Here is a 19,297-nt window from a genome sequence, read left to right as displayed (position 1 = left end):
TATTAAACATTGCAATAGACTCTCATTTAGACAATTTTAGAACTGAACCCTTGTCCAAACCAGAAGCTAAAACCAATGGGTGAATTTCAAAACCACACATTTAATATACAAAATAAAGAAATATAATAATATCAGCACGTATAGGACAGAACTAATATGTGGCTAAAGATAAAGCATGTGCATGTGGCTGCATAATCATACGCACATGACCATCCAATGAGAGGAAGTCTGCAGTATATGATGCATTGTATTATCAATTAATGGTGTACAGGCACTTGGTGCAAAGCATGAGGCATCCTAGGAATTTATAGGTTGAATAGAGCGAGCTGAATGATTGGGGCTGAATGATTTACTCAGGGGAGGTACAGAAGAGGCTACGATGACAGCTGAGGGCTTCTTATTAGCTGAGGGAACGCCATTACCGTAACAAAACGTTTAACAGCCATCGGCCTCGGTGGTCTATTGGTTAGCGTGCCGGGCTGATATACTCTAGGTCCCGGGTTCGATTCCCGCTGGTTGCATTAACTTTTTATCCAAGATTTTTTATTATCAGCAAGTTTGGTTGGTTTGGTTTGGTTATTACAGTTTAATTTTATTATTAAGTTATTATAAAATTTTAATTGAGCAATTTCTAGTTTTATTTAATAAAAAGAATTATTTTTCCGATTACTAAACTTTTGTTATATTATTTCTTTATCAGCAAGTTTGGTTAGTTCGGTTAGGTTATGATAGTTTAATTTTATAATTAAAAAATAGTAAAATTGAATTTGAGGCATTTATAATTTTATTTTATGAACAGAACTATTTTTGCGATTAGTAAACCTTCATTGCCAAAGTGCTCTCTACTACAGCGCTGTTCACGGAGGAATTTTGAACTAAATGCCTCATTTGTACCTCCCCTAAGTCAGACCCGAATGATTGCGACAGAATAATTAATAGCACAGATGATTTTAGATAATTTCCCATACATAGGGAATAAGCTAAAACCTATATACACACCATCCTTATGGAGAATAAGTAAACTGGTGTAATTTGCTTGTTTATGGACATATTTTGGAAACAAATTTGGAAAATGCATTTATTTCATACTAAACTATTAACATTTTACAAAAAAAAAACCTTTTTAACCCTCACTGTTGCAGCAAACCTAAGTAGGCCTACTCTTTAAACTAATAATATTTAAATAGGGAATAAAAATGTGATATTTTTAATGAGACATTTTACTGTAAATCCAATTAGGCAAATGGAAATTTGCTTAGTCTGCAGGTTTGCTGCGGCGGGGGTATTATGTACATATTTCACTCTTGCAGTAAAATATTGCATAGCTCAAGAGGCAATTGTTGGATTAGTAATGGAATTGGTGGACCTGAAAACGACACATTACTCAAAAAAATTATAAGCGGTACTTTAGGGGGAGGGGGGGGGGTGTTATTAAGAGATAAGAGATATTGACAGTGTAAAATATTGCTATTTTAGATAATATAAGTCTATTTACAAAAGTTAGCAATACTGTAGTCAATCTTGAATAAAATGTTGTAAGAATGTGGCTAGTTGATCATAAGTTCTTGAAATTCTGAAAAATAAACTCATATTAATTTGTTATTGTATAAATATTTTACTATAAATAGCTCACTAAAACACAAGTATAGCCTAACAACATAATGGTCATAATCATATGAGTTTTACTGAAGTGAAGATACACTGCATTAGCAAAGAATTGTTTGGAAAGACGGTTACAATTAATTTAGTATATTAACCATAATTTTGAACACTAGCTAAATTAACAATTATTTCTTGAAAAAAGGAGTACAGTCTTTATTCCACCTTCACTGTTATCTGACTGACGATCATAACGTGCATTTTCTGTGTAGCAATCCTGTACACCGGAGCAGTTGTGCCTTTTGCTGTCCCACACTGTACTCGGAAACCGACAGTACAAGGTGGTCAGGCTTTAGCTGTCTGTAGTTGTCACTCCCTCAGCCTCAGTGCAAAGCCTTTAGCTGTAGTGCTATCCAAAATTAACTTGGTCAGTTCATATTGAGACAGTTTGCAAAAGTTATCAAGAGTAGATTGCTTATTATGGAAATAAAAAAAAATGGTTAATCAAGAATATTTGAGACTATCATATTTTGGACTCTATGGCATTCTAGTTTGGGGCATTCCCCTCATGTAGCTGATACTTACTTTCCGTGTCCGGAAATCAGACTTCGCTTGTAAAATATCATCTAATGTGCAAGACTGGTCTAGGCGTGGACAGATCAGCAGATGGCCATGATCCTGAACAGCACCACACACACACAAGATGTTTTCTTCGTCTGGTAAGAGACCCCATTTCTGCATGTTTGTCTTGCATTTTGGTACCTCGACCCTGATTCAATTTAGGGTCTTCCACACCGTGTAATGCAGGCCTCCACCAGGAGCCAGTTCCTCCCTGGCTGGTATGGGAGGGTTAGTCAATGTGGCCTCCCACCTTGCCACCCGATTGCTTGAGAGTGATCCATCCAGGACTCGTGTCCGTGATAAAAAAACTCTTTCTGGACCGAAGCCGTCGCTCCTCTTGCTTAGTCCTTTCTGCATTGACAGCGACATCACGTCGGATTGATGGAGGGGCGATCCCTATGATAGGATAGAGTTTGTGTACTGGGGTTGGTTTCAAACACCCAGTTACAATCCGAGCCATGTCATTGACTGCAATGTCAACCTTTTTTGCATGTGACAATGCATTCCATACTGGTGCAGCGTACTCCGTAGCAGACACACTGAGCGCTAAAGCTGAGGTTCTGAGGACATTAAGGTTATCACCCCAGCATCTGCTGGTGAGCTTCCTGATGATATTATTCCTCGCTGAGACTTTACCTCTTGTTGCAATACAATGCGTCTTAAATGTCAGTGTGCGGTCCAGTATGACAATAAGATATTTTGGGTGTAGGACAATGCTGAAGAGGGTCTCCCCGCCACCTCACATTCAACTCACGACCTGCTTCTCTATTGTTTAGGTGAAAGGCACAAACTTGGGTCTTAGCAGGGTTCGGCTGATATTCTATGTAGCTGATATTCTGTCAATTCAAAAACAGACAGTACGTAATATTGCTAATTCTAGATTCCTAGCTCATTGTAAACCTCTTTTCATAGAATTAAAAATTCCAACAGTAATTAATTTGTACATTTTTCAAGTATTTTTTCTCCAAGTCAAACTTGCATTCTTCCCCCCTTAGATCTGACACTCATAAGTACAACACTAGGGTGGAGGCAAGCTCAGCATGAAACCTCATAGACTGGCTAAAACGGGTGACTCCTTCAAAATTAACTCAATTCGCTTTTTTAATACTCTACCTGACGGTGCAAAACTTGTTGAGTATAATATTTTTTTAAAAGAATTTATAATTGGTTTATTAAAAATCCTTTTTACAACCTAAGTGACTTTATCTAGTGCAATTTTGATGTTGAATTTTAATTGAAATAAGTTATTATGCCTAATTGTATTTTATGTAATATTTTGATGTATCAGATGTATTTTGATGTACTTGTATATGACTTGTCCTATTTCTTTGTAAAAGATCAATGGAATAAATTATTCTTATTCTTCTTATTCTTATCCTAGCTTTTTCAACCTTGTTGTGGCCTGTTAAAGGAGTATAATCAAGACTCTGTTTCAACTTATTTCTAAAAATAGATACAATTGATATAACTCTATCCAAACAATCTGTGTCACCTGTTCAGCAATGACAGCCAAATCTCGGGCCATCGCAAAACCTGTCTGCTGAACCAAGTGGAAGAACAATCCGTCACTGTTGCTGAGCAGGATATGTGGATGATCAAATTCCTGCAACAAAACTATATAGTTAATACAAAATTTTTGTAAATGTCCAAACAATGTAGGCAAAGGCATTCACAACATTATTTTAATTAAATGCTTCTTGTTTGGTGTTATAATTGAAAAAACAAAAACCCTTCAATTCATTACTTTAAAAAAAAAAACCATTACTTTCTAGTCTTACTTACAGCAATTGTTCCATTTTCCATGACAAGAATTCTATCAGAGTCAATGACAGTGTTGAGTCTATGAGCCACAGTCAGTACTGTACAGTTGGTAAACCTGTGACGGATGGTGCTCTGGATTAGAGCGTCAGTCCTGCCAACATACAGAATATATAGAGACAATCAGTATCAATCAATAATCGTGTCAGATGGTGGACAGTCATGGGTGGTATTCAGGATCAGGAGATTGTTTCATGAGTCTACGATAAAACTAAAACTACTTCAAAACTACCAATCAAGAGAGGAGTCCAGAATAATCAGACTTTAGCTAAGGTTGATTGAAGGTACAATGGGTGATGTGCTACCACCTACCACACAGGTGTTATTTTGTTGTAATGATACCTCGAAGACAATATCTGCCTCAACCTCTCTATTCTGACACGGGATCAAGTAACTTCAATGTGCACCTCTTTGTTCTAAACACTTCCATTTAAATTACTTTTTTTACGAGGTTAATGTTAATAATAAGGTTTAAAAACTGGAACAACATAACTCTTAAAAATTCATACTACACCAAATAATACCCTTACAATCAACTTAGAAACAGTGACACACCACTAAACATTATTGAAACTGGTATTCTTCATTTTGCGATAAATGATAATAATAAATGTAAATGTTAACATCTTACTGAGGGTCAACATTTGCTGTGGCTTCGTCAAGGACCAGAATCTTGTTGCTCCGCAGGATGGCCCTAGCCAGGCATACCAACTGCCGTTGTCCAAGACTAAAATTCCCTCCTCCTTCAGTCACTTGTGTATCGAGATTAAGCAACTCTGATTCCTGGTTACTATCATTCAGTTTAACCTGAAAGCAAATAAATGTTGAAACCCTAAACAAATTTATTGTATTAAGTCTTAGATAATATTGTAATTAATTACTTCAAGTTCTATAATACAGTACAGTGCAACTATCAAACATACGAGGTCGTATGGCTCACCACCAGGGTTACTATATTAACAAGAAAATTGTTTAAAAATTCTTCTTCAAAGTTTCACTGAGAAATACAGACAGCTGGGTTTATAGGGTGCAGAGTGTGGGGACTGTATTTATTCGTACATCCTGAAATAGCTTTGACTGTTAGTTAGGGGTTTAACACCCAGATATTTGCAACCGAAACACAAACCTCCTGAAGCACACTGTACAGTTGTGCGTCCGAGTACCTCTGGAAGGGGTCCAGGTTAGTCCGGATAGTCCCGGAGAACAAGACAGGATCCTGTGGGATGATGGAGATGCCAGATCGGAGACGCTCCAGAGGAACAGTGCCAGTGTCAAGACCATCCATGAAGATCTGACCTTCCACCGGCGCAAGACGGAATAGGGCTGTAATAAGGGATGACTTGCCTGCTCCCGTACGTCCAACTATACCTATCTGATCACCAAACACAAGTTAGAGAAGGAAATTACATTAGGACGATGTACAGTAAAACCTGGATCTACATCTATGGATATTTTCTTAATAAACCCGAACTCATTCAAGTTTATAACCGCCTTACACCTTCAAACCAAATTTCATTTAAATCAGACAAAAACTAATCAAGTAATCGCGTTTACGGGCACATATATAACTATATATATATATATATATATATACAGGGTGATTGATATAAGTGTGCCAGCCGTTTTATTCGAAAACCATAAGTGATATCAAAAAAAGTTAAATGGTAAGTGCCTTGGATTTTTGATTTAAAAAATTTTAGTCAAGTCGAAAAAATTATTTTGGCCGCCATTTTTCCAATATGGCCGCCAACTTTGATTTTTCATATGGAACACCCTGTAGTTTATGATGTATTCCGGTAGAAAATGTAATTTTAAGACGATTTTATTCTTGTGATTTTTTTCATAAACCTAACCGTTTCAAAGATAATAATGGTTTAAGTTATGAAATTTTGAATGGTTTTCGAAATAAACAGCTGGCGTGCTTGCTTAGGCCTTTATCGAAACTCTTTCTCATGCAGAAATTTCAAAACTTTAACCATTATTATCTTTGAAACGGTTAGGTTTATGAAAAAAATCACAGGAATAAAATCGTCTTAAAATTACTTTTTCTACCAGAATACATCATAAAATACAGGGTGTTCCATAAGAAAAATCTACGTTGGCGGCCATATTGGAAAAATGGCGGCTAAAATAGTTTTTTTGACTTGACTACATTTTTTCAAATAGAAAATCCATGGCACTTACCATTTAACTTTTTTGATATCTCTAGTTTTCGAATAAAACGGCTGGCACACTTATATCAATCACCCTGTATATACATATTTGCCTAACAACAGATAATTTTATTGTGTGTGGAAAACTTCCCTTTTGAAAGTAGTGGTTATATGAACCAAAGGATCTACCATAAATTCACAACAGGACTTCAGATGCTTTGATGACATACTATTACAGCTGACGATGGCTTGGTTTACAAGGTCTTGACTATTTCTACTACCTCTTTCTTGCTCCTTAAGAAAAATCTCTCTCCACTCCCTACTTCCACAAAAAATCTATTTAAACATATTAGAAACCAATTTTGTATCACCAATACTTGAACCACTTTCATCCTTGATGTTGTTGAGAATATCAGAACATGGTTTATTCAAGCCTCTATTTTAATTTATAATGCTTGGTTTACACACACTGTGATTTGTTGAATTTGAAAATTGTTACATAATAAAATTATTAATACACCTTTAAACAAAGAGATAATAATTTTTAATTTTAAAATTGATTGGTTGGTTACAATATTTTAATACAAGAAAACATTGTTTTCCGTTGTATTGTTGACACAATCAGGAAGCGTTTCTCTCTCAGACAGGGTAAGGATGGTTATCATCTCATATAGGGTTCAGCTATCGTCTCTGGTAGGGTTCAGCTATCGTCTCTGGTAGGATTCTGCTATGGTCTCTGGTAGGGTTCTGCTATCGTCTCTGGTAGGGTGCAGCTATCGGCTTTAGTAGGGTGTAGCTATCGTCTATGGTAGGGTGCAGCTATTGTCTCTGGTAGGGTTCAGCTATCGTCTATGGTAGGGTGCAGCTATCGTCACTGGTAGGGTTCAGCTATCGTCTATGGTAGGGTTCAGTTATCGTCTATGGTAGGGTTCAGCTATCGTCTATGGTAGGGTTCAGATATCGTCTCTGGTAGGGTTCAGCTATCGTCTATGGTAGGGTGCAGCTATCGTCACTGGTAGGGTTCAGCTATCATCTATGGTAGGGTGCAGCTATCGTCTCTGGTAGGGTTCAGTTATCGTCTATGGTAGGGTGCAGCTATCGTCACTGGTAGGGTTCAGCTATCGTCTATGGTAGGGTGCAGCTATCGTCTATGGTAGGGTGCAGCTATCGTCTCTGGTAGGATTCAGTTATCGTCTCTAGTAGGGTTCAGCTATCGTCTCTGGTAGGATTCAGGCTATCTTCATTAATTTTGATTGCATCGAATAAAATTATTTTTACTCTTAATTTATATTTTCACAGGAATTTTGACATCTTGCTATAAATTTAGGGATTAGGATCAGTAGGGGATTCGTCTTCACTCTGGGTTTGTTTCAGAATTTTATGGATTCGTCTGTAAATTTTCAGTTCCTTTTGGACCTTATAGTACTGGCGGCGAGTGGTCTCAACAGTTGTTAGTGCAACAGCCAAATTTGGAATAAGTCGTTTGAGCCAGCTCATTTTCAAAGGCCAAATTGAACTTTTTCAATTTAAATAATAAATTGTTGCATCCAAAGAAAATTTAAGCAATGAAGTCTTACGTATCTATGGTAACAAATTCTTTTTAATAAAATTTGGTCCAATAATGATGAATCTTACTAGCGTCTCATTTCCCTCTTCCAGGAACTGATGAGAACCTGTTCTGCGAAGGAGTGGGGGATCGTGGGAAATCCCCCACTTTAATCTTTAAATTTATTTAATAGTTTTTATTAAATATAAAATTAACTTTTTAATTATAAAATTAATTTTAAAATTTTTTACTATAAAATTTTACTGTGATAACCTAACCTAATCAACCAAACTTGCTGATAATTTTAAAAAATATATAGGCCTAAGATAAAAATCGAATGAAGGGTACTAATTTTAAAAATAGTTCTGTTCATAAATAAAATCAAGGTTGACTTCATTTCAAGGTTTGCAGTACCTAACATATTGTGATATGGGGTAAAATAAATTCAAGGGAATTTGAAAATTACACTTGTGTTAACAATACAGTAGTCTTGTTATTGAGGTTCAATTTTAGTTAAAGCTAAATGTATTGAATAATGAATAAATGAAAAGCGGAATATTAAGTTAGTAAAACAGTGGCTCAGATAAAACATTGTTGATTACGTTTTAACAATGTATTATCCATAGCCATAACAAAAATAAAGATCTATTATGACAAAAAATATTAGAAAAAGTAAACATCTTGTATAAATGATAACGATTTGAATAATGTGTTCAAATTCCATACACAATCTGGATTCATGAAACTAGTATAGCTAAGCTATTGACGTTTTGCTAATAGTAAACTAGAGGACTCATGCTGCTCTGCAGCTTTAAAATAAATATAATATATCCGAGAAATAATTAAATTTATGATTTTTGATTGAGTAATACAGTATCTTGAGCTTAACTGATTTAAACGATCGTTAGCTCATATTAAAGCCTATAATTTACTGATTATTTTGAGTCTATAGGACCCGTGCTGCTCTTCAGCGTTAAAACAAATATAATATTCGAGAAATAATGAAATTTATGAAAAAAAAACATATAGAAAAACATTACCAATACTGGAGCTATTAACTTTTAATCATATAAACCGTATGAAAAAATAATTTTTATGTTGGTTTTTCACCTTGTGTTTGCTTGAAACTCTGACTAAAATATATAGAATTTTAAAATTATAACTGGTGAAGGTACATCTTAAGTTTAAGTAAGAATGAGAAAATAAATCAAATTATGTGTTTTGGTTGAGTAATACAGTCGGTAAATATTTGCCGATGCTTTATGAGAAAACTTGGCATGCATACCTTTAATTTGAGACCTCAATCATAAAAATTGGTTGGGTAAAAGAGCCAAACAAACTCAGAAAAAAAACCAAATTAAACTCACATAAGAAATACATGGGGAGCAAATTTTGTTGACGTGTAGGCCGAGTGGGATTATAGATAAATACATGCCGATGCTTGATGGAAAATCTGTGCGTGCATAACTTCAATTTGAGACCTCATTACTTAAAATCGGTCGGGTATGTTTAATAGACAAAAGTATCTATATTACTGAACTCAATCTGTGTACAAATTCAAATGTAAACAATAACAATAATAACATAATATGACATATGATTATACACAGATAAAGAAATACTTTTAACCAAACATGCCCCTTTTCACAAATCTAATTTTTTGTTTTTGAAGCTTTGACTATTCTGGTTCTGGTACGTTCAATGAAGGGTCGAATATACCACGAATTACGACGCAACTTTCTCCCATTTACTTCAACAATGTATGATCTGTTTCCCAGCACATCAACTATTATACCTTCTTCCCACTGAAGGTTGGAAACATTCCTGATTAATACTTTTTGTCCCTTCATGAAAACACTGGCTTTATTTAGTGCTGTTTTATTATACTGCATACCCTGGCCAAGTTTGCTTGTCACTTCTTTATCATCAATAATCCGTGGTTTTGATGGTATTACAGGTAACTTAGTGTTCAGAACTCTACTTTGAAGTAGTTGCGAAGGAGAATACCTCAGATTCGCAACTGGAGAAGACCGATAATTTAGAAGATATAAACTGAAGTCTGTTTTCTCATGCTTTGACTTTTGCAACATTGACTTAACTATGCCTACTGCTTTTTCCGCGAGTCCATTACTGTGAGGATAATGGGGACTAGTAAACTTTACTTCAAACTTCCACAATTTACTGAAGTCAATGAATTCTTGAGAGTTAAATGGGACATTGTAACTTACAAAAATACTTGGTATTCCAAAACGAGCAAAAATTGGCTTCAATGCAGTAATGACAGTAGTTGCTTTTTTATCTCGAATACGCTCAACTTCAATCCATCTTGAGTAATAATCTATTAACACTAAATAACTTTGATCGTCAAAATCGGCTATGTCTGCTGCTACCTTGTAAAAAGGCATGTCAAAAACTTCATGAGGTTGAAGTGGCTCTTTCAATTTTGCTTGCATAAACTTAGCGCATGTAGCACAGCTGTCAATAAGATTTTTCAAATCTGAAATTAATCCAGGCCAGTAAACAAGTTCTTGAGCTTTCTTCTTTAACTTGTTGAATCCCAAGTGAGTTTCATGGAGTGTCTATAAAGTATACCTTCGCATAGATGGTGGCACTATCAACCTTTCGTTAAAATACACTAGTCCATCTTGAACTGTTAGGTCATTTTGTATTCTAAAATAATGCATTAGTTCATGGTTATTCGGCGAAACTTTGCTGGGCCATCCTTCTTCATAAAACTGCATAACTTTGTATAAGGATTCGTCTTCATTTGTAGATTTTATGTACTGATCCATTGTAATTATGTTTCTTGATACCAAAGAATCCAGCTTCTGCTTAAGACGATCCATTAATTTGTTAGGTATTCTACGGGCAGGTGAACTTCTTGGAACAGCCCCTTCCTTAAGTTTCAGTTTCAGTACTTCAGGAAAACAACCTTGGTTTACAAATACATCTTTATTCTCTTCAACCAGCGTTTGTACGTCGGGTATTTTGCTTACTGCATCAATAGATATTCTCTTGATGAGGCCCATTGCAATAGATGAATTAAGTCCTATTATTGGTGTCGCCTTTTCAGAATCAACCACAATAAATGTGATGTTGTACAATTTAGAAGCCACTGTAACTGGCAGTGTTACTTCCCCCACTGTGATTATCTTGAACCCACAAAAAGCCTCAAGCTTGGTTGTTGATGGTTGAACCTCAAAGCACTTAGGTAGAGATAAGCTATCAAAATCTTTGGTGGAAAGAATATTAACATCTGCACCAGTGTCAATCTTAAATACGATCTTCTTTGCATTTATATTTAATGTTACTGTCCAGTGACTTGCTTTGATCCTGTTAACATTGACTATAGCCCCCACTTCATCGTTAAGCTTCCACTCTGACTGTGTTTCATCAATTTGAGCAGTTGATTCTAATTCATGGCCATTAAAAATTTTTGTCTTGCATACTTTAGCAAAGTGATTGGGTTTTTGACATTTTAAGCATACTTTATTTTGTTCTGGGCAAGGTTGGCCTTTGTGAAAATATCCACATCTTGAACATCTTGCACCCTCATTATCATAAGCTCTAGGCCTGATCATTGAGGAATTACCATTTGTAGCTTGGCTGTAATTTTGCTTATTCGTCTGTGGTTTTTGAGTCTTGTTAGTAACGTCATCAATATAGGTTGGCTGATCATTTTTCATCAATTGCTTCAAGTTTTCTTCTGCTGTTTCTACGCATCTGCAGTAATCAATTACTTTTTCTAGAGGAACATTGTCTCTTAGAAGGCGTTCTTTAACGCTCGCAGAGGAAATTCCAAATATGATTTGGGACCGTAGGAGTTTATCTTCTTGATCCTTAAATTCGCAATGGCTTACAAGTGACTTTAAATCAATCAAATATTTATCAAAACTTTCCCCATCTCTCTGTTTACGAGTTAAGAAACGATGTATTGCCATAGTCTCATTCTTTTTAGGAATACAGTGTTTTTCCAACGTGTTTAAGATACTTAAGACTGTTTCATCCTCATTTTCTGCATCTCTCTTCAGTGTGTTGTAAAGCTTTAAAGCTTCAGCCCCTAAAAGGTTCTTCAATCTTGCAACTTGTACTTTGTTTGACTTTTTGTCTGTTTCAGTTGCTTCAAAGTATATTAATATTTCTTCTTTAAACTTCTTATAATTGGTGGCAATATTACCATTAACAACATTCAACTCTTCAGGTTTATTAAAATCCATTTTGATCTTTCTTTTCTTTTTGAATTCCCTTATTTACTTTATTATTCTTGACTGCGCCATGTTTAATAGACAAAAGTATCTTTATTACTGAACTCAATCTGTGTACAAATTCAAATGTAAACAATAACAATAATAACATAATATGACATATGATTATACACAGATAAAGAAATACTTTTAACCAATCAGGGTAGAAGAGCCAAACGAACTCAGAAAAGAGAAACTATAGGCTACACCGAGTGGGATTATAGATAAATATATGCCGATGCTTGATGGCAAATCTGTGCGTACATATTTATTTATTTATTGAGTTACATGTCAGTACATCATAATAACAGGGCATATTGTCAATTGTTAAATAAAGACTTAATACTAGATTATACTACAGCTTTAGTAAAATCGGATCATCAGAACGTCCTGAACGACAAGCTGTCATTTTCATCTAATTATATTTATGACACTGCAATCAAGGTATTGAAGGGTGTGGATGGAGGGGGTGGGTAGACCTCAATGAAACAGCTGATAAGGATTGGACGACTAGATTCCACTGACCACCGGCAGTCTAGACTATACCTTCGCCGGGGATGAGTCGTAGCAATAATTTCGGCCGTGTCTTCAATGTTAAATGTCCGTGTTTTGTGTTTGTGACTATAATGTGTGCATGTTTTTTACGCCTTTTGATGACCTTCGCAAGAAGAGAAAAAATGTTTTGACATCCTGATTGGCCTGATGAAGATCCCTATTGAGGATTGAAACCGGTTGCCGTGAGCAACATTTTGGATAACTTTTATGCAGGTATTTAAACCACTTTATCTTAAGTATATCCCAAAATGATCATTTAACACTGTACCTTTTCCTGTGGCAGTATAGTAAGGTTCAGGTTGCGCAGCACATACGGTTCGGTGATGTCGTATCTCAGAAATACACAGCGCATTTCTATCATACCAAACTGAGGCCAGCTCGGCTCAGGATTCACCTTCCCATCTGTGGTGAAGCAAACTTTTCAGCATTACTGATAATAGTGTGTTCTCTAATACTGCTTAAGATGCCCTTTAACCAAAATTTTACCTGCGACATAAATATTTTTAAACAAATCAAATTATCTGTAAGTAAAGAAGAAAAAGAAAAGTGCTCAAAAACAGCATTTTAAAAACATTAGGAAATTTAACAATAAAAGGTTTAAATTACCTGTATCCGTCAAGTGATCCTGGTTTGTAGTCGGTTGACTACAGCTGTTTCATGTTAATATTAACACATCTTCAGGTCAAATTGTTGCATTGATTTATTCCATAGAATGGTTGTCATAAGGTTTAAAGTTCACAAAAAAATAACACATGCTTGTATACGAAACATTTAACACTGATTGGCCAAAACACAAAACGAAAAAGCGCGTAATAAACATCGGACATGTACGGCGCCAGTAGAAGGTAGGTCATGATTGTCGTGTGCCGGAAGTTATAGCCCCCCACCCACTATCAGCTGTTATCTATTGTGGTCTAAGATGCGTATGGCGGCATTGTAAATAATATTCTACTTGAATGACAGTTTTTCATTTAAGATGTTTTCAGGCTGTTTTTTTGAAGCACGGTATATTTCAAATTCTTCTAATGTGTCCATGTATTTTCCTTTGTTGCATGAATGGAGAACGTTGAGATTATTGTTTATATCTGTATAATTGTGGTTGGAATTAATCAAATGGTTGGAAAATGCCAACTTGGAGGATATTTTAGGCAGGTGTTCGTTGAACCGGGTGGTAAATGATCGTGAGGTCTGGCCGATGTAGAAGCTTGGGCAGTCATTGCAAGACAATTTATAGAGCTACAACAAAGCAACGCTCTTATCGCAAAGGCCGATCTTATTACAAAGAGTTCAAAATATCAGGCTTAAAAAATAAAAAATCACACACCATTGCATCGTTTGACATAGTGAATGTATACACTAACGTACCAGTTGATGAAACAATTAATATTCTACGGAATAATTTAGAGAAGCATTCTAAATTGCAGAAAGAAGCGAAAAATGAATTGATGAGTTAGTCAGCTGTGTCTTAAAACAAAACTACTTCATATTCGAGAATAATTATTACATTCAGAACAAAGGATTGGCTCCCCCCTTTCTAGTATAATGTCTGAGATATTTTTGAACCATTTCGTAAATCAGCACTTATGGTCAGATGATAACCGGCATAAAAACAAAAAGTTATCATTTTATTTGTATTAACGACCTCCCAGCATGTATAACTAGTAAAACTTATTTGTATGCAGATGACACAACATTTTTAAATATTAATCCTGATCTTAAACAACTTCAAGAGTTAGCTCAAAACTCGATTAATGAAGCTTCTATCTGGTTTGAATCTAATGGCTTCCTCTTAAATAAAGATAAAACTCAAAAAATTGTTTTTCGCCTTAGACCGTGTGAATTAAATATGTTGGATGGCTATGTAGACAACGTGAAATTTCTTGGTATTTATCTGGATAAGACTCTTTCCTGGGGACCTCATATTGATTACATAAGTTCTAAGCTTTCAAGGGTAATTTGTCTTATGACTAAACTAATACATTGTATAGATCAAAATTATATTAAAACAGCCTACTTTGCTTATTTTCAATCCATTTTTAGATACAATATTATATTTTATGGCAATTGCAGTAGGATAGAGGAAATTTTAGTCTTACAAAAGAAGTTGGTTAGAATTATATCCTATGAACCCCAACAGGAACACTGTAAACCCCTGTTCATTCAGCTACAAATTCCAACAGTGATTAACATTTATTTATTTGACTCTGTATCATACGTTCTAAAAAATCCCAACTTAATCAAACAAATTTCTCATGTTCATTATACTAGGAATAAAAGCGTTGCTACCATAGATTTTTTCAGACTGTCTAAAACTCTTAAAAGCCATATTGTAATCTCACTAAAAATATACAACAAACTAATACATTTAATACAAAAATATCCTGAAAACACTTTTAAAACAAAATTCTACAGATGGCTTTTGAATAACCCATTCTATTCTCTAAATGAATTTTTTGAAATGTCTGGTATTAATTTTTAAGTAGAGTTAAGAGTTTGCGAATTGACCAAATTACTGTTGGACTTTGTTGGTTATGCGGTTTAATCACTTCCATTATTTTCAATGCCACAAATTTTTCTTAAGAATAAGATTACCTATTCAATTGTAATATTTAAAATGTGTATTGTAAAGTGTCTCATTTTATGTAGTTAGCTATATTGTATCTTACTGTATTTATTATGATAGATATTAACTGTCTAACATCATATGTTTATAATTAATATTGCTTAATGTATGAAATCACATGTTAAAAACACTTTATTTACAATTGATTGTTTTGTTTAGATTTTGTATTAAAATAGACTTTTATGATTGTGCTTTATTCTGAATTTACTAATTTCTTACATATTTAACAATGGCGACGAGGATAATAGAAACAATTGAACAAATAAAAGACAAGAATGAGAGGATAATCAAGTACAAAAACCTCAGAAGATCATTGAAAGCTCAGCTTACAAATATCACAAAACTATTGAAAGAGCACAAAGTGTCTACAGATGCTTCTGTTAGACTACATCATTTAAATGAATTGCACACAAAATTTGGTATAATACAGGACCACATTGAATTAATGATTAATGAAGATGATATTGAAGATGAACTCGCTTACAGACAAGAATTTGAAAATACCACAATTGCTACCAAGGTAATGTTACAAAACCTAATTGATACATCAGGTGTCGATTGTTCAAATGATCAGATTCAGCATGCTACTACAACAAATGTGACAACCTCGAATCTAGACTTTGTGCCCTACGATGAAAGGGAAAGTTTCCGAAATTTTACAAAACGTTTGGATACTTTTATGGAACTAAAATGCATAAAGGACCAAAATCAGAAAACATTGACATTCTTACATGCTCTCACACCATTAATTCATCAAAAGCTATACGACATTTGCTCACCAGATGATCCAAGTAACAAAACATACGAAGAACTAGTACATTTATTACAACAGTACTTAGATCCTCAAGCAAGTACACTAGCGTTACAACACAAATTTGTACTTAGAGAACAACAGAATGGAGAATCAGTAACAGATTTTTCAACAGACCTTAAAAGGTTATCTACAAACTGTGAGTTCAACTGTGCATGTGGAAAGTCTGTTTGTGATATATTTTTGCGATTACAGTTTGCCAGAGGACTAAATGACCCAGAAATAAGAACAAGACTCTTACAAGAACGTGAATTGAGAACATTTCCTGAGTTAGTTAGGACAGCAACCGGAATAGAGCTATCAAAAACAGAAAGTGCAATGATTACTGAGCAACATTTTGCTAGACATGTGAATCAAATCAAATACAAAAGTCAGCAAGTACCAGTACCAACAAATAAAGATGTAAGAAGTACAAGGTATTCCATGAAATCTACTGCGAAACTTGATAAAACTACCTTGAGTTTTGATTCTTTAAGAGGAAAATGTTATCGTTGTGGTAATGAATCACATACGGCTAATAAATGTAAATTCAAAGAAGAAACATGTCATTCTTGCAATAAAATTGGTCATATTGCTCGTGTATGCATGAGTAAAGGTAAATTACAAAAATCAGTTCACTATGCTGAAGAAGAAGCTTTTGAAGAAGAGGATGGAAACGACTTACATAACATACATTTACTTTCAAATTCAAAAGACAGAGGTAAATTCAATGCAAAATTATCAGTGGATGGCAAGGAGATGTTATTCGAATTAGACACAGGCGCATCATTGAGCTCCATTTCCCTAAAAGACTTTCAACACAATTTTCCGAACAAAAAGCTTCTATCAACTGCAGTTGAACTACACACATACACAGGAGAAATAATAAAACCGTGTGGCGTAGCTTTTGTGAAATGCAACTACAAGGGACAAAGATTCATTGGGAAGCTATACGTAATAGATCACCAAGTTGATGCTATATTTGGACGTGAGTGGATGAGAGAGGTGAAACTTGATTGGGCAGACATGAGGGCAGTTGAAGAAACAAATGGATCTCAGCTGACATCCTTACTTGAAGAATATGAAGATATTTTCAAGACAGAGATTGGAGAGATTCCTGACTTCAAAGCTAAATTTCAGGTGATGGAAAACACTAGGCTATACCTATTTACATAAAGCCTAGACAAGTACCGTACGCAATAAAATGTAAGGTCGAGAGGGAGATTGAACGATTGGAACGTGAACACATCATTACTAAGGTAGAAAACTCTGCTTGGGGAACCCCTGTGGTTCCAGTAATAAAACCAAATGGCAATGTGAGATTATGTGCCGACTACAAGGTTACACTCAATAAAGTAATTGAAGAGGTAAACTATCCCATACCAAGAATAGAAGACATTTTCTCAAACATGAGTGGAGGGAAATACTTTTGTACACTTGACATAAGTAATGCGTACTTACATATGGTAATGGACGATGAAAGTGCTAAAATGCAAACCTTAAGCACACACAAAGGACTTTTTAAGGTAAATCGCCTTATGTTTGGAGTGAAGGTCGCTCCATCTCTCTGGCAAAGATTCATGGACTCAACATTACAAGGTCTGGATGGAGTACAGTGTTTCTTTGACGACATACTCGTACAAGGATCTACGTTTGATGAAACTTTACAAAGATTAAAACAAGTACTGAATGTGTTACGTAGCAAGAATCTACGATTGAACAGAGAGAAATGCAAATTCTTCCAGAAGAGCATAAAATATTTGGGACACGTGATTGATAACAATGGTTTACACAAGAGTACTGAAAAAGTTGAAGCAATAACTAATGCAAAACGACCTTCGAACATCAATGAACTACGATCATTCCTGGGTTTGGTGACTTACTACAGTAAGTTTATTTCATGCTTTTCTGATATAGTTTATCCTTTGAACAATTCTTACATATTTAACATATTAACTGACTATGCTATAAACCTTAGCAGTTGTATGACTTTGTCAATAATTTGTGAAAATTCTAAGGACAATAAACACATTTCATTTCATTTCATTTCATTTCATTTCATTTCATTTCATTTCATTTCATTGCCGATACGTCGATGATACTTTGATTTTGTTTGATGGCAATGAGAGACAGTTAAAACTATTTGGCACATTCTGAAACAGTATCCATCCCAACATAAGCTTCACTCTAGAAACCGAAAACAACAATTCAATAAATTTCTTAGACGTCATTATCACAAAGAACGAAAATAGCTTGCAATTTAAGATATACCGGAAACCGACCACGACTGATCAGCCAATACACGTATCTTCACACCATCCATACAGCCACAAGATTGCCGCAAATAATAGTTTCGTCCACCGCCTATTGTCCATTCCTCTCAACAATACTGACTACTACGAAAATGAGGTTTGCATATTAAAGTACATTGCTGTTTCCAACGGTTACAAACCTTCCATAATCGACAAATTCATTAACAAACACACCAACACAACCAGACCAGTTTGGATGGGAATAATAAAAAATATGTCAGTGCTGAGTATGGCGTTGCTCTTAATAACACCTTAAGAAGCGAAATGACGAAAAGCAACATTGTTGTAGCATTCAAGACGTCAAATTAAACTTGATTCGATGCTCAAATCAAGAAACAAACAAGAAAGGGTAGACAAGTTCAATAAAACCGGAGTCTATAAATTGTCTTGCAATGACTGCCCAAGCATCTACATCGGCCAGACCATTTACCATCACGATCATTTACCACCCGGTTCAACGAACACCTGCCTAAAATATCCTCCAAGCCGCCATTTTCCAACCATTTGATTAATTCCAACCACAATTATACAGATATAAACAATAATCTCAACGTTCTCCATTCATGCAACAAAGGAAAGTACATGGACACATTAGAAGAATTCGAAATATACCGTGCTTCAAAAAACAGCCTGAAATCATCTTAAATAAAAAAAATTCTCATTCGAGTCGAATATTATGTACAATGCCACCGTATGCATCTTAGACCACAATAGATAACAGCTGATAGTGGGTGGGGGGCTATCACTTGCGGCACACGACAGTCATGACCTACCTTCTACCGGCGCCGTACATGTCCGATGTTTATTAAGCGCTTTTTCACTTTGTGTTTTGGCCAATCAGTTTGAAATGTTTCGAATACGTGTATGAGTTATTTTTTTGTGAACTTTAAACTTTATGACGACCATTCTATGGAATAAATCAATGCAACAGTTTGACCTGAAGATGTGTTAATATTAACATGAAACAGCTGTAGTCAACCAACTACAAACCAGGATCACTTGACGGATACAGGTTATTTAAACCTTTTATTGTAAA

The 19,297-nt window shown here is 35.1% G+C and overlaps 1 protein-coding gene across 1 annotated transcript in view; it reads right to left on the bottom strand.

Annotated features, from left to right (window-relative positions):
* Positions 1 to 1,487: 1,487 nt before the first annotated feature.
* The window catches only part of LOC128992955 (ATP-binding cassette sub-family C member 4-like), a 66,663-nt gene continuing 48,853 nt past the window's right edge, over positions 1,488 to 19,297 (bottom strand). The window contains exons 24-29 of the mRNA XM_054416701.1: positions 12,805 to 12,938; positions 5,165 to 5,410; positions 4,670 to 4,845; positions 4,003 to 4,132; positions 3,713 to 3,823; positions 1,488 to 1,573 (exon numbers count right to left, since the gene is read on the bottom strand). Coding sequence (XP_054272676.1) covers positions 1,556 to 1,573; positions 3,713 to 3,823; positions 4,003 to 4,132; positions 4,670 to 4,845; positions 5,165 to 5,410; positions 12,805 to 12,938 — 815 coding nt within the window. The 3' untranslated portion in view covers positions 1,488 to 1,555. The remainder of the gene's footprint in view (positions 1,574 to 3,712; positions 3,824 to 4,002; positions 4,133 to 4,669; positions 4,846 to 5,164; positions 5,411 to 12,804; positions 12,939 to 19,297) is intronic.

The sequence above is a fragment of the Macrosteles quadrilineatus genome, unplaced genomic scaffold (genome assembly GCF_028750875.1).
Source record: "Macrosteles quadrilineatus isolate MER2022 unplaced genomic scaffold, UCM_ALF_1.0 Scaffold_4__1_contigs__length_99947679, whole genome shotgun sequence".
In the NCBI taxonomy this organism is placed as follows: domain Eukaryota; kingdom Metazoa; phylum Arthropoda; class Insecta; order Hemiptera; family Cicadellidae; genus Macrosteles; species Macrosteles quadrilineatus.
Note: the sequence above shows the minus strand (reverse complement) of the source record. Positions and strands in the feature narration are given on the sequence as shown.